At 44.7% G+C, this 16,571-nt stretch overlaps 1 protein-coding gene across 1 annotated transcript in view; it reads left to right on the forward strand.

Annotated features, from left to right (window-relative positions):
• Window positions 1-15,843, forward strand: part of NTSR1 (neurotensin receptor 1) — a 53,688-nt gene extending 37,845 nt beyond the window's left edge. The window contains exons 2-4 of the mRNA XM_008932842.4: window positions 469-670; window positions 10,981-11,071; window positions 13,425-15,843. Coding sequence (XP_008931090.4) covers window positions 469-670; window positions 10,981-11,071; window positions 13,425-13,808 — 677 coding nt within the window. The 3' untranslated portion in view covers window positions 13,809-15,843. The remainder of the gene's footprint in view (window positions 1-468; window positions 671-10,980; window positions 11,072-13,424) is intronic.
• Window positions 15,844-16,571: the final 728 nt, after the last annotated feature.

A 16,571-nucleotide genomic window follows, 5' to 3' on the forward strand; every position in this document is an offset into this window, starting at 1 on the left:
ATAATTTCTTCCTGATATCCAACCTAAACTTGCCCTGTCAGAGCTTAAGATCGTGCCCTCTTGTTCTACTGCTGGTTCCTGGGAGAAGAGGCTGACCCTCACCTGGCTACACCCTCCTGCCAGGGAGTTGTAGAGAGTGATGAGGTCTCCCCTGAGCCTCCTCTTCTCCAGGCTGAACAGCCCCAGCTCCCTCAGCCTCTCCTCATAGGACTTGTACTCGAGTCCTTTCACCAGCCTTGTTGCTCTTCTCTGGACCTGCTCCAGCCCCTCAATGTCCTTCCTGAACTGAGGGCCCCAGAACTGGACATGGCACTCAAGGTGTGGCCTCACCTGCACTGAGTACTGGGGAAGAATAACTTCCCTGGTCCCGCTGGCCACACTGTTCCTGATCCAGGTCAGGAACTGATACCACCTCCTGTCCCGCTGATCCTTCTCATCCCCTGACAGTGCCGCGTCTCTCCCCTGCAGGTCAACACCTTCATCTCCTTCGTGTTCCCCATGGTCGTCATCTCCGTGCTCAACACCGTCATCGCCAACCAGCTCATTGTCATGTTCAAGCAGGCGGCCCAGGAGAACCAGGTGTGCACCATCGGCGGGCAGCAGACGATGCTCAGCATGTCCATGGAGCCCAGCCGCGTGCAGGCCTTGAAACACGGCGTGAGGGTCCTGCGTAAGTACGGGCTCCTTTGGGCGAGGGGCTGGGCCAGGGGGGTCTGAGTGAGTGTGATTCGGACAGGAACAAGCTGAAATCGGTGAATGCTTTCCCTCAAAACGTCCCTTTCTTTTTGCCTTCGCTTCTTGATAAGCAAAGGCAAAGAACAGACCTGTTCGCGTGCAGAGACTCTCTGAAAAAGCAAAACCAGCATTTTAATGATCTGGTCGATAGCAACTTAAGCCTTGCATGTAATCACTTCACTCCTGTTGTTTTTCTGCAGAGCTTTGGTTCAGGCAGAGCTTAAATAAAAGATTCTGCACTCAGGAATTGAGCTGTTTTGCAAAATACTAGACAGCTCAACTAAATAAGCTGAGGAAAAGACCAAAGAATCTGGTAGCTTAAACTTATAGATGATAAAGCAAAAGCTGTTCTAAAGTAGTACCCAAAATAGCTAACAAAGTATGTCTGTACTGGTTTTAAATATTATATGGTGAGAGTTTGTTAGCAGAAAGCTTTCTGGCTGGTGTTTAGAATGGTTTGGTTTGGAAGGGATCATAAAAATCACTTAGTTCCAAACCACCTGCCATGGGCAGGGACACCTTCCACTTAGACCAGATTGCTCAGAGCCCCATCTAACCTGGCCTTGAACACTTCCAGGGGTGGGGCATCTTGGTAGCTGAAGTGCTTTGCCCAGGGCCATATTTCCTACAAGGAGAGAAATCCCTAGAGAAGGCAACAAGAACCTTCATGAGATTTTTCCAGCAGTTTTTCACAAGGGATGCAGCCCATACAGCGCTTTATGCCCATACCATAGATGAGCCACCACATGCATCCCAGCTTCAAACACTGCACTGGGAAACACCTACTGAGAAAAGGGATCATTAAATTCCCCATAATTATCTTGTTGGACCGTGTTTATTTACTGTCTCTGCACCTCAGTGAACTGTTATCCACAGGGGGTTGAGGAGGGAGCCTTGCTTTGGCTCAGAGCCTGCAAGAACTCAACTCCATGCTATCCTTTTCTGTTTCTTAACACTTCTGCCTGCTGCCATTAAGTGAGAAGCTGCCTTTTCTCACTTTGCTACAACACCTCACACCTCTCTCTCCTTTTAGCATTGTATACTCTTTGATCATCAAGAAGAGAGAGCTCTTCATGAATAATAAGAGAGAAGCCTAAACTTACACCTGGCATTGCTTGGCAGTGGTGGAAGTGCATCCCTTGCCCACAGGTCCACGTCTCCTCCAAGGCACTGAAAAACAGCTCTTCTCTTTCTGATCAATGAGTGTAATTTTCTTTTTCCTCTTCTTCTTCTTCAGACAAATTTTTGCTTTTGTTGTGTACTGCAAAAGCTGAGAACAGGTGGCAAAAGTGAGAAGCCTGAAATGGTGCAAAAGGGTGTACCATGGGGCCCCCAGGCAGTGATGCCCAGATATTCCATGCATCTTTGCATCTCTGCAGGGCCAGCCTGGCAGCAGGATTGAGCTCCCCTCCCTGCTAGGAAGACAATGAGAGGGTGCTGCTTGTTGCTTTTCTGTGCTGAGGAAGATCCAGCAGATGAAAAAACCCTTGCTCAGTTTTGTCTGTGATTCATTCCACTCTGCAGAAAGGCTTTTTTTATCCAAATGTGAGTGAAATCCTGCTGCATCTCATTCTTCAGATGCACTTGATTACTGGAGGTGCTTGATTCACATTTACTTTTGTCATCCCTTCCTCACGACTTTTTTTTTTTAATAACCCAGGCTTGTGAGCTGTCAGAAAAGTAGCAAAAAATACACAAGGATGCTCATGATTTATCCAGGCATCCATGGCAGCCAAAGCCATGTACAGGATCTAGGCTGATTTATGGAAGAGGATGGGAAAAGAAAAATGACGCTTGTCCCCACTATTAAAACTGTTGGCACGAAATCAGAGCTTCACGGGGGTCAAAGTATTTTCCATTTCCAAAAGTGAACTTTGGCTTGAAGAACAAAGAGGCTGACTTTGGGTTAATGTGAAATGTTTCCGAATTTGTAAAACTAGTGCTTAAAAAAGAAATTTTTGCAGCTCATGGTGTGCAGAGCTGTTGGATGAGATCAGAGCAGAAAAAAACTTCCTTGCTCCAAACATACTGAGAGTAGGTATTTGTTTACACTGAAACAGGACCTGAAGGTGATCAGGCTAACAGCTTCATTCGAAACATCCACAACATCATTGTCCTCCTCTTTGGTAGCATTTCTGTATTTTCTTGGCTCTTTCTGACTTTAATCATCTATAAAATAATGAGGGTGATCGGGATCAGGGTGAGGATGAGAGTGGTCATGTGTCAGCCCTGTTGCCTGGAAGCCACCTCATTAATTCAGTAAGTATGTGATTCCTGATTGTAATTCCCTCTCTGCTGTCAGTGTTCATCAGGTGTGAGGATCCAAATTCAGTGAGTTGCAGGCACTGGCAGCTTCCCAGCTCTTTTATGGAGATAACAGGGCAGCCAGTTCTGCTGTTAAAAATACCTCACACCAAGAGATTTCACACTTTCCTTCCTCCATCCAATTCCTTCCATTTCTCCAGCTATAAACCACCTCCAATTTGTATTATTATTCCTTGGCTATATTACAGTCCTGGGATGCTGAGTGTCTCAGAGCTGTGTGATGCTTCACAGAAAGTTGAATATTCTCTGTTTGCGTAGCCTGATATGCCAATAATTTGATAAAATTCTAAATAATTCTTAAACACTCACAGGCACACACCCACAACAGAGCAATCATAGAATCACAGAATGGTTTGGGTTGGAAGGGACCTTAAAGACCATCTTATTGCAATACCCTGCTACGGGCAGGGACGCCTTCCATTAGACCAAGTTGCTCAGGGCCCCATCCAACCTGGCTTTGAACACTTCCAAGGATGGGGCATCCACAGCTTCTCCAGGCAACCTGTGCCAGGGCCTCACCACCCTCACAGGGAAGAATTTCTTCTGGTCTAACCCTTTCCTCTTCCAGTTTGAAGCCATTCCCCCTTGTCCTGTCACTCCATGCCCTTGTCCAAAGTTCTTCTCCAGCCTTCTCAGAGCCCCTTCAGGTACTGGAAGGCTACAAAAAGGTTTTCCTGAAGCCTTCTCTTCTCCAGGCAGAACAACCCCTATTTTCTTAGCTGTTCCTTACAGTAGAGGAATTCCATCCAACAAGCAGCCTTTAGTGGATAAAACCTAATTTACTCTCTCAGGCCATTGCATTCCACATGAAGACATAGAAAGCCATATAAACCTTCTGCACCTTATCACATTCCAAACAGCTGCTCAAAAATCAAGGTGTATTTGAGGTTGGCTCAGGATGGAAGTGCTGTTCAGCCAAAGTATCTTCTTGAAAGGGGTCAGTTTTATGACATGGATTTATATCCCCACCAACACACCTGCCTGGAGCCCGTTCTCCTCCCAGCAGCCCTCAGCACCTCCCAGGTGCCTGTCAGATCAGTTCCCACATGGATGGAGGGAAGGAGTTATTGAATGGCACAGCTGAGCTCTGATAACGACGTTGAGACAAATTGATGGACATGAAGGGGAGGCTTTACATGTCCCTGGATGGACACTGGCTAAGCCTATTAAAATGTAATCAGTTCCAGGTAACATTTGCTCTGTTACAGAAGCTGCTTAGTGAAAGCAATTATAAAGCACTTAGAGGTTTAACCAATTAAAAGAATATCCTTCAGTCTCCCACAGCTGGCTGGGTGATGCCTCAGTAAAATGCTTTTTAGCAGATGAAGTCAAACCACGTTTTTTTACTGAACATCTATGAATTTTTAAATGATGATTTTGGGGTCTCTGCATCTCTTCAAGTAATACAAGACAAAGGCCAAGAATTAATGATGTATCCATGTATTTCATTAATTTGTGCATTAATAATTCCCCTTCTGAGCAAATACTTTGAAGAATTCATTCCTTTCTCCTCACTGATGCTGCAAGTCTGAGTTATCCATTTCAGAAGAATATTACCATGAGATTTAGTATAAGCATCCTACAAACAGGAATAGTAAATAGCTCATACTTTGCAGCCACAATACACAGAACACCACCAGTCTAAAAATCCTCAAACAGATGTGTTTCATAATTCCTATATTCTAAGGGAAACAAATTTATTTGTTCATGAATAATATCTTTTGCAAGAAAGGAACAAAATTCACGGTAGTTTGTATCTCTAATAAAAGATCTGAGCAACTCCAAGTGGAGTTCAGCAAAACCCCCGTGGCATTAAGCATGAGTGGAAGCTGAGTTTTACAGCTGAAGCATCACACTAAAATTTGGGAGGATAAATTACCTATTTAACAGTTGTATATATTTCCCGGAGATGTTTATACTTGTAGGTTTACTTTACAGCCTGCCAAGTGACATAAGAAGAAGAACTGGAGCGCTCTATAAACACCATCCAAGGAGCAAAAAAAGGGGGGGCAGGGAGACACTTTTTTCCCCTCTCCCTTTGCTGGCACCACAGCTTGGGCTGTCACAGCTTTCCTGCTGGGATGCAGGCTTTTGTGGCTCCATCTCTGCAGACATTTCCAAGACCAGTCATGCCCTGCAAGCAGATTTTCCAGGTGTTAAACCTTGACAATGCATGTGAGTGTTTGAAAAGTTAACTAATGTGTTTTTAAACATAAGGTCTGGCCAGGACCGTTAGCCAGTGTAGAAGCATGCAGTGAACACAGCTCCAGGGACCCTTTGGGAGGAATGAAGGAGATATGAAACTTAAAACTGGCAGGGAAAGAAGAAAGGGGCTGCAGAGGAAGCCAGTTGGGGTTATACCTGATCTTACCAAAAAAGAAAGGGCCTTGAACCTGGTGAGGAGAAGACGGGAGCCCTTACCTATCTTCCAAAGGGGAAATTTTTTTCCTTCCTTCTTCCTTCTCCTCCGAACATCCAGACATTCCCAGGGGGAATGGCATGAATGAAGTTTAAATTAAATCAGGAAACTTCTTCTTTAATTTTCAAAAAAGTAATTGTCTTAGAAGGAAACTTGGGAAGAGACCCCAGTTTGCACTGGGACAGCAGATGTGCTGCTTTCCGGAGCCTGTTCTTGGGCCAGTTCTAACCAGTATTTTCTGCCTTGCTCCTGATGGATGAAAGTGGTGCCAGGACACGATTTAACCAGCAGCATGAGCTGGGGCAGGGATTCACATCTGTTTTCAAATCTGTCATCTGAAACCATTGAAAATCAGGACTGGAGAATATAGTCTGAGTAAAATGTGTTGATTTTGCACGCCAAAAGTTTTTTCCATTAAGTGTGCTGTCTCACTTTCACTAGTAAAGAAGTACTTAGGGGAACATGGCTCCTTTCAAGCAAGATAGCATCGTCTACCCATCAATCCAAAAAAGAGACAATCCACCAACAGAATTAAAAAAAGTAGGAAATATGCTGGAAATGGAAATTAAAGAATCAAATCTAATGTTTACACTTATCAATAATATATTCCAAAGCGCTGGGGGATTGTATCCAACAAATGATGTGTGTTTTCAGTGGTGTCTAAAGGAGCTGAGGGTTCCCCAGGCTCATTGCTATTTCCAGATTCTTTTTCTTTGCTCTCCTGAGCACTCATGGTGCATTCTGGTGATTCCCAATCTCTGCCAATAATATCAACTTTTATGGAAATCCTTTATTTCAGAGCCTGATGACCCAAATACCAACATAATTGGTTTTAATTTTACTGGGCTCATACCTACCCTTGCAGCCTCTGCAGTCCCCGCTTTGGGGCCCTGATATAAATATTGCCTACAGCCTGTCAGGTAGAAGAACATCATGTTAACATAAACAGTGCCTTGAGGTTTAACTTGGCAGTGCCAGCTGTGTCTACACGTGACCCAGTTTTAACCACCTCTCAAATCAAACAGCACTTTGAGGGAGGTTCTCTTGTAATGGCATTGACTAAATAAGTATAAAAAAACTGGGAGCTTGGAGTATAAAAGGATTGTTTCTCCAAAAATCAGGATTACCCTGACATGAGCCTCCATAACCTGTCATACACCTTATTAGTACCAGCTGGTGTGTGTGTGTCCCTTGGGCAGTGTTGGAGGCACATGGCCCTGATGAGCTGAAAGACAGAAAAGGCTGAGAGCTGTTGTTCAGCTGGGTCAGTACATCCCAAAACAGCTCCTGCCCTTGCCCAGGAATTCCACGGTGCTGTTCCCCATCCCTGTGTGTCTCAGCTCCCTGTGAAATGCAGAGAAAAATAAGTAAATTGGCCGAAATAATCTAAACAAAACCATCAAAGAAAGATGGATCTGAACTTCTCTCGAGGCCTTAGGAACAGCAGAGCTGGTTGTAAGAAGGAGCAGCAACTGTTTTCTGCCTCTCCTGGAGAGACAGGAGAAGGGGACAGAGGGATACCCTCACTGAGGGCCACCGTGGAGGCACAGGACTGTGACTCAGCACAACCCAGAGGGGATAGAAGAGATGAAGTGAGGAGGAAAACACCAGCCAAGTGCTTTTTTGTACTGCAGCAGATCCCTGGGGTCCCGTGTGAGTCAGCAGGAGCGGCACCGTACCCACCAGTGTCCCAGTGCTCTGAGTCACTCCGAGCCTCAGATGGCCCCAGAGAAGGGACAGGGGGATGAAAATCCCTCCTGAGCATCACTCCTGTGCTCAGACAAACCATCCACCAAGCACTTGCTGTGGTTTTCTTACACATGATAAATTGCCCCCTGCTCATGCTGACCCAGCGTGGGTGTTCTGAGACATTGGTCCTGGAGAAGGGCTGTCTCCCAGGATACACACAGGGTAAAATAAAATACTCAGTGTGAACTAATACAATTTAACTTCCAGGATTACTTCCACATCCAGTTTAGTCTGAAAATCAAAACTGGCACAGTTTAAATTTTCTTTTGCTCAATGAAGAAGATGTCACTCATAATTGATGGTTCCTTCTGCAGGACTTCCTGCAGGATAAACAAGCCAGAGCTTGTCCCTTGCTGCTCCTCCTTCCTCTCCCCTTCTTCCTTGGGATGCAGTTCAAACAGGCAGAGAATTATAAGGCAAAATAGACACAGGATGCAATAATCCAGGGTTTAATACACATTTGAATTGATAGTTTGATTTAGAAGGGAAATGAAAATATATTGGTGGAAGGATCATTCCCTGGCACCCACAGCACACTAGAGTCACCTTCCTGGGGCCCTCTCTCCACTCCCCAGCTCTGAGGTTTGGCACCTCATTTGCTCAAATATGGGAAGTATCAGAAGTTCATGGAGCAGCTCTGCTCCTATTAAAACCTCATTGAATTAACTAGCAGTGAGGGATGGGTCTTGGTTTTTTTTTAGTTCAAAAAATAAAGGCAGGAGATCTCCGACCTCACAAACACCATCCTAGACAGTCACCTCATCACACACGGGGTTGAATTCTCCCCCTGCAGTGCTCAGTTCCAGCAGGCTGACCTGATCCATTTTACTCCACCAAAAAACCCCTGTGTCAAGCTTTTGATGATAGAGAACACATCCAAGGGGCTGATAACAATAATAAAAATTAATTTTGGCAGCCACTTTGCCCAGCATTTGTCTTACAGCTCTTCCATATTGATAGGTATACGCTCAGGGAGGAACAAAACAGCAGCAAAAGGCCCCAGGTATGTGGGAGAAAAGGACACTTTTATTCTGTATTAGATTAAAGCTAACACATTCCCACATTTCACATTCCTCCCTGGGGAGGGAACCCAAGGGGGCAGGATTGCCACCCTAATTCTGCTTGATCCCTTGTATGATAATATGGAAACATAAGGATTAAGGGCAACAAATACAGGTCAGGTTCTCCTAATCTGCGTGGCACAAAACTGCAAGTGTGTTACCCAGCTGGGAACTTCCAAATCAGACCTTAAGTGTCTCCAGTGCACTTTGCTACATGTTTAATAGAATTTTAATTGCAGAGTGATTGGATGTGATATTACAGAATTACCACAGATTACTTAATTGCTGAGGTTAAGCAGATAGTTCTCTCAATATGTGTTTTTGCTGCTATAGATCCCTGCCTTCGTATTATTTGGCACAGCATTGCCTGAGCAACAGAAGCAGAGATCGTTAACCAGGACAAAACCACTTTCATTTAATGTGTTGGTAAATTTAAGAGGCAGATGTGTGAGATTCTTAAAACTGGTTGTAGAAAGAATCCGTATCCTGCCGTTCTTAAAGAGCTGCACGCAGGGGTGAGCAGCTGAGAGTGCCAGTGCATGGAGATTTTTGCAAAAATTATGTGCCTGAATGAACTTGTGTTTGGAGCCATTTGGGAAGCTGCTTTCACAGCCTGAAAATGCAGCTAATCCTGTGCAGGGAAACCAGATGGGCTGGAGCTGTGATGTTGGCTCGTTCCTGTTGTCCCGAGGCTGATGGTGGAGGAGGAGAGGCTGGAGAGTGTTGCTTCTCCTGTGGCCTCTGGAAGGGACCTCCTGGAGAATCATGGTGGGACTGCTCCATCCAGGGCAAAACAAAGGTCTATCCAATAGAGAAATTAATTTCTGGAGGTGGTCAAAAGCAGGTGCTCAGAAGTGTGAAAGAGCAAGGCAAGCATCCACGCTCCCATCGAGCTTCCCAGTGGATCTTCTCACCTCTCCTGTGCCACACATCATGTAGGGCCTCTCCCAGTCAGTTCCATCAAAGCTCCTCAGGGAAGGATCAGACACAGATCAAATTCATTCACTTGATGCCATCTGAGGGGCTGCAGGCTGTCTGATGATGAATTGCATCTGTGATCACTATGGCCATAGAGCAGCCAAAAATACTCAGTTTGAAAAAACACATTCACTTGGACAAGAGAATAAAACCAGACCCTTCTTTCCAAAACATGTCCCTTCAGTTGCCTAAATCTTTATTGAATAAATGGCTTTTGCAGCATGCTTGGAAGATGCTGTCATGCATCATGCAGGCTGGTGCTAAAGGAATAGAACCCTCTCCTTTGTAAGTTATGTGTTTAATAAGAGAGGGAGCACATGGCATTGAAGTAGGGCTGTGATTATGGAGCTGGGCACCAGGAATTATTTAATTTCTGTACAAATTAGGCAGTGACTCGACTAATGATGACACCCACAAAAATAGGGCACAGACTCTTCCCTCCCCACTCCGCTACTAAAGCCTCCCCTTTGTCTCTTGGCTGATGGGGAGATGTGACCACAGCCTGGCTTGTTCCTCCTGGACTGCACTCTTTGAGGGAAGCACACCTTCTGTACACCTTCTCCATGAGCTACAGCACAGTCCCTGAGGGATGACAGAGTCTGGGTTGCTGACATATCCACATAAATATTTTGAATCCCAAGGCAGAAGGAAAAGCAGCCTTTGGCTCCACGTGCCAAATCCACATTGCACTCGTGGTACCTCACTCTGCAGGAGAGCTTTGCTGCTTCCCAGGCCATTACAGGTCACAAAGAGGACAAGAGTTATGCAGTCCTTGTTGTCCGTAGAGCAAATTTGGGATAAAAAATTACCTTAATTATTATATTTTCTTCTTGCCTTTTATTGTGTTATGTTTTAACTGAAATTTCTTTATTTCCTGCTAGGATTCAGCCAGGATCCTGTTGTTCCATACAGAGGTTGGAGTGTATATTAAAAAAGGAAACAAATCTTTCTCTTGATTGTATGATATGTCTCCTTTTTAATCCAGACTGACAAAAACACTCTATCAACAGCACTTTTACCCTTCAGATTTGTTGCATTTTGTTTGCATTCTTTGACATCCCTCAGCTAGAATCTGGAAAGATAAAAAACCAGTGTCTTTCTCTGCTTACCTTTTAATGAATCATTTTATTATGGCAAAATCCAGACCCAAAACATGTTGTAATCTCAGGTATTGCACAAACATAGAACAAAAGGACGAGCCCTGCCACCAGAAAGAGCTCCTGAGGCTGTTTAATGATCCTCAGCACCGTGGGGACTGCAGCCAGTGGCTCCATGTAACAAGCTAATGGGATTATCATGTCCCTGGCTCTCTGTCTACCTGGATGAAAAACACACACTAACTGTCTCTATGAGTACTTTGGACAAGATAGCCAGTGCTACAAGGGCATGAAACACAGGGGACAGACGTGAATAGGGTATCATTTAAGCTGGTGCCTGAGCCAGGCATCTGAACCAGTCCTTCATCTGCACCTTCCATCATTTACCACACCGCTGCCCCAGTGCTTTTGCTATTTTCTATTACTCCTGTTATGCTTGATTTTGCAGGCTGATTGTCCCTCGGGGTTATGAAATTCTTTGCACAGCGGCAACAGGAGAACAACTGGGGCTTTAGGAAAACAGTTTACAGCAATAAAACCCACGCGGACAGGGCCCTTTTTCACCCTGATGATAAATTGCTCACAAAGCAATGGGCTTTTTTTCCATACCTTGCAGGTGCTGTGGTGATCGCCTTCGTGGTCTGCTGGCTCCCTTACCACATACGGCGCCTCATGTTCTGCTACGTCCCCTCCAGCCACTGGACAGAGTGAGTCACAACGTGGGGGACAAGGTCCCCCCATGCCAGGACGGGGTTGGGAGGGTCAGGCTGGAGCTGGAGCTGCTGGGGCACCCACGGATGTGGAGGTGGAGGAGGGGATCTGGGAGCAAAGGTGTTCTCCATGCCAGGGGTTAAAGCCTCAAACCCCTCATTGCTGTTTTGGTTTTTTTTTCTTTTGGATTTCTCAGTGTTTACCAGCCAGATTAAGACTCTTAGTTTTACCACATCAATCCCCCAGACACGGCTGAAGGAATCATTAGCTTGAACCAAAATTCATCATCAGCCCCTCCTCCTCCTGTGGGCTGCAACCACAGGCTCACCCCTGCTGGACACAGCCGGGGGTGTTCACCTCTGACAGCCCTTGATGAAGTGACATTTGGACAGGGAGTTTTATACATCCCAAGTGGATTTCTGTCTCTGTGCCGGAGATATCGATCCCCAGCCCTAAGATGGATCACCTCCCATCAACACATGATTTAGCTCCACGAGGCCACATTTCCTCAGTGACAGGAGAGATCACACAGGTGGAGGAATAACTGTGCTGCTTGCTGAGGCTGGGGCAGGTTATTTACTGTGTTTTGCAGGGAGTGGATCAGAATTAAATACCAGCAGATGCTGCTGATTAGAAAATGCCCAGATTGTCAGAGAATTCTGGGATATGTGCACACCTGTGCTGAACACATGTGTGCTGTTCACAGATGTGCAAGGACACTCCAGAAGCTCCCTTTCTGCAGCACCAGGCCAGGTTCCTCAGCAAACCAACAACCAAACTGGTTATTCTTTCTAAATATGCACTTTAACACTAATGTTGTCTGGGGAGCCTGAGATGCCATGGCATGCACTTGTGTGTCATGTGTGTCCCTGTTCTCCCTGGGATCGGGTCTGTTTCCTGCAGTGAACAGGAAAAGGAAAAATAATCTGTAATACTAAAAAGCAGAGCAACTATGAGACATCAAAATTTCACAAACTCCCAAAACAAAAAATAGTTATTTAGGATATAGCAGTCTACTGAATGGAACTGTACATCCATCCATAGTAAAATCCAAAATCTATCTTCAGTGATGAAAACAGAGCTCTAAGCCCATACTGGGACAAACTGTTGTCTCTCCTTTGCTTTCCTATATGAAAAGCACTTAAAGCAGCGTTCAATTATGTAATGACTGCATTTGCTTTGAGCAAGAGGGGTAGAGAAGTCTGTCTGCAGTTAGTGTGAATTTATGCATCCTGGTTGCATTCCCATCTTATTTTTTTCTCTTTTTAAAAGCCAAGGGCAATTTTAGGAAAACGTTGAATTTGCAGGCATGTTATGAACGGTGCACTATCAGTCTGGTGGTTAACTGAGAGTTTGCAGCAGCTTGATATATTCATTTAAAAATGCATGTGCCTTGCCCCTGAAGAACAGAAATTTTTCCTATATTAATTCTTCACAACTACATGAAGAAACTCTGCTTGTAAGAGCTGGATGGGCCATGTAGTCCTTGGCAGTGCCAAGGGGATGTGGAGGGATGGGTGATGAAGTCCAGTACATGTCTATTTATCTTCTGTTAGACACTGCTCAGGCTAGCACAGAGGTCTGCAATTTCCACCAAGACAAATGACTCTGAGCAACATCTTCCTGAAAATGAGACCCATGCTGTTTGTAAATGCTTTACCAGCTCAGGGCTGTTGATCTCAGTTGTCCCAAGGAAAGATATTTTCAAAAGTAAAAAAAAGTAATTAAGCATTTTCAATCCGTTCTGGTTGAAAACATTATATTGTGGTGGTCAGGATGTGTTTCAAAAACATGCTATCATCAACTTGCCCCCAGAACAGGGATTGCTATCCCAGGTTACAGAAAAATCCCAATCCAGGGACCCACCAAATGAGCTGATGTTGCTTTCACTGCTGGGTGGGGGGAGGACAGAGCTGCATCTGTCATGGGGGTTTGGCTTTTCTAAAAGCTCTGTAGACCAGAACTGCAGCCAAAAAAGTCAGGCTAATGTATATGTGTGACACAGAAACAAATTTCCATCCGGCTGCTCAGTTTCCAGAATGTCTATTTTCAAAGACAAATTGAACACATGAGGAAAATATCATCTCTGCCCCCAGGGCAGTAAGTTTTTAACTAGTAGTGATTGGGGTAATATCTTCATAGCCACATTTGATCTATGCTTGACCAGTTCCAGTTCAAGATATAGATGCTTTAAGTGGCTTATACACCACTGATAAGCTCATGTGCCCAGCCTAGAAAGGTTGGCTGAAAAGCAGCTCATGTTTTTCTCGCGTGTGCACATTTTACCTTGTGCCTTTGAATTTTTTCAGCTCTCCACACTCAGAATTTATCTTTCATCTGTTCTTCCAGTTTCCTTTACAACTTCTACCATTACTTCTACATGCTGACAAACGTCCTCTTCTACGTCAGCTCAGCAATCAACCCCATCCTCTACAACCTGGTGTCGGCAAACTTCCGTCAGATCTTCCTCTCTACACTCACACTCGTGTGCCTGCCATGGAGGAAGAAGAAGAAACGACTGGCCTTCACCAGGAAATCCAACAGTATCTCCAGCAACCACACATTTTCCAGCCAGGTCACAAGGGAGACCACATACTGAAGCCAAAGGAGGAAGGGAAATGCAATTCATCGTGGAGTCAAAACTTGAGAGAGGCCTCTGTGACTCTCGTGCATGGTCTCCAAGTTCACGTAACACAAATGTGTTTAGCAAAGTCATTTTTGTTGGAAAAATAGGCTTTGTTCCGCCAGTAACTTTGAGGTTATTTTAAAGCATTGGCCTTGCCTCTTGTGAGTAATGTCTACACATATTGTAACTTCAGTCTGGCATAAATCCAGATGTGGTGTTAACTGGGAAGCCAAAATATGTTAAACTTAGGCAAAACCGTACTGCATTTCATCCTTTTCTCAGTGCAGAGTTGCCATGTTCACATCCAAGGGTTTGAGATCACATCTCTTGGTGGCACTGAGCAGAGAACCCAATGAGGAGAAAGCAGTTTTGAACAGAGAGAGGGATGTTTTTGGAGAATGGACATGCTCATCTATGGGATGTTCAATGGACAAGGAGTGAAAGCTCAGGGAGCCAGGTGGTTACTTTAGAAATATATCTACACTTTGAGTAATATGACCAAGGTGCTCAAGAGAGCCACTCTGGCTCCTTGAAATCAAATAAGAACAGATGATGCCTTACCTGGGGTGGCTGTGGCCTGGGGGAATGGGGGGCACCTTTGGCTTTAGGGCATCCATAGTGCCTGGCACAGCAAACGCCCTCTCTTGCTGGTTTTGGTGTCACAACACCAATAAATAGCAGAGTCTCTGGCAAAGTCAAGAATGCAGAGGCTGTGCCCAGCTGGAGTGCTGAAAATGAACAGAAATGGAAAATCTTATTCTTTCCATACAGTCAAATCCTATTTTTTATGGTGGAGAACAGTTTGCTGACCTGCATTAAGAGACGAGAAAACTTCAAGGTCATGAGTGCTCCAGGCTGCTGAGGTAAGAGCAATCTGCTCCAATTCTGTGAGACCTTCAGATTTTTCCCATTCTTATTCCAGTTTTACCCGTTTCCTCACCATTTTCACAAAGCTGATGTCTCATAGGTTATAGCAGCTGTAGGCAGCAAGGCTTCTTGTTTTATCTTTTATTTTATTTCTTTTCACTGCCAGACCTGTTGGCACACTGATCTGTACCCAGAATCTTCAGGTAATGCAAATGGAGAACACAAGAAGGTCTAACCTGAGGAGTCTTAACTCTAAAACAACTTTTTTAACAAGCTGGAGAAACAAGAAATTTCTCAGTTCAGGATAGGTGGCATGAGCTTTTCTCCCATGTGGTTCCACCTCTAATAGCCCTTTAACTATGTGATACAGCATGTTGCTCCAGAGTCTTTAGTACCAGAAATCACAGGGCTCTGGGACAAGTTGAAGGGCTTTCCCTGCTGTCACATCACCAGATGTGCACAAACCTGGAACCAACCTATCATCCTGTGCAACCTTTGCTGTTGATGACCTTGTGGCCCCTTTCACACCACAGTTCATCAGGAGAGCAGGACTTGTCTCTTTATGATGACAAAGTAGAAGAGTCACTTGGCTCAATTCTGCTTTCTGGGCTTTGCCCATCCCATGTCACTCTTCAACTAACGATCACCCCTGGTACCTAACAGAAATCTCAGTGCTGGAGGTGTGGAACTGGCCCCAGTGAACTGTCACAAAATGATGGAGACCAGTTACTGAATCACTGGGTGCTGGTGACTTCTCCTACAGATGTTGTATCATAGAATCATAGAACATGTCAAGTGGGAAGGGATGCACAAGGATCATTGAGCCCAACTCCCTGGAGTTGTGATTTAGGCCCTGTTGGGCTCAGGACATAGAGAAAACACCCATGGGGCATTTCCTGTGAGTTGTTGGTGATGACTGACTACTTCTGAGGCATTTTATAGCCTGGCAGTTGTACAGAGCTACCATGGTAGACCATCAACCGACTCCAGCCACACCAGCCAGGGATGGGAGATGATTTTAATGCCTGGTACAGAACCACTCCAAAAGAAAGGGCTCAAAATAGAAATCAGTGGGGCTTTAGTTTCTTCTGATTCAACCAAACTGCAAGCTCTGTTCTGTCATGCCTTCTTTTGATTTCTTGTCCTGGTTGTACCAAACAGAGGGCAGAGATTATATTTGATAAAGCACTTTTGTTCCTTATGGACTATTGACTCCTCTTTGACAAGGAAAACAGGTAGTGGGACACAAATAAATAAATTAAAAAAAAAAAGGCAAAAAAGAGACATCTCTTTGAAAGGAAATCTGGGATAAACCAGCAAATGTTATCTGTGTCTTTGTTAGAAATTGTTTGGACAGGTTGGAAAAGGAATCTTTAGGTCTGTTCATACTGCCTTGTGGGAAAGTCCTGGTACAGTGAACAGGAGAGGGGAAGAGTCTTCCTTGAGAGGACGAGAAGCCAGTGTCACAAAATGTTGGCCTTCCAGGCAAGACACTTCAAATATTTCTGGACAGAACCCAGATTTTTTAACTTCACCTCTAAACAGAGTCAACATCTGGGAGGTGGTTTCTGAAACTTCCCACAGAAGTTGGAACTGTGTGTTGCTTTGACTTTCATTACAATTTAACACCCTGCATGTCTCAGTTGCTTTTGATATATTAAACTCTATTACTAGACTTGTTCAACACCAACCTGCTGAAATGTGCTTGATTATCTTAGAAAACACTGAACAAAAGTTGTTGTTTCACATATGATGCTTGGCTTTGATTTTCATTACCAAGATACACTGGCAGCTTACAGAATACTTGATCACAGCTCGGAGAAACTGGTAGGTTTATTTTTGGTTTGACATGACAATGGGAAAAAGCTGGATTAAAAATGTACTTATGATAAGACCTTAAACTCTCACTATTGTTGGGCCACTCAAGTGTTGAAGACCTGGGGGAATTTAGGGGATTTATCCAAGTGGTTTGCTGACTTCTACAGCTCTGGTCCCTCAGTTTA

Source organism: Manacus vitellinus, unplaced genomic scaffold (genome assembly GCF_001715985.3).
Source record: "Manacus vitellinus isolate BGI_N305 unplaced genomic scaffold, ASM171598v3 scaffold_26_pilon, whole genome shotgun sequence".
Classification (NCBI taxonomy): Eukaryota; Metazoa; Chordata; class Aves; order Passeriformes; family Pipridae; genus Manacus; species Manacus vitellinus.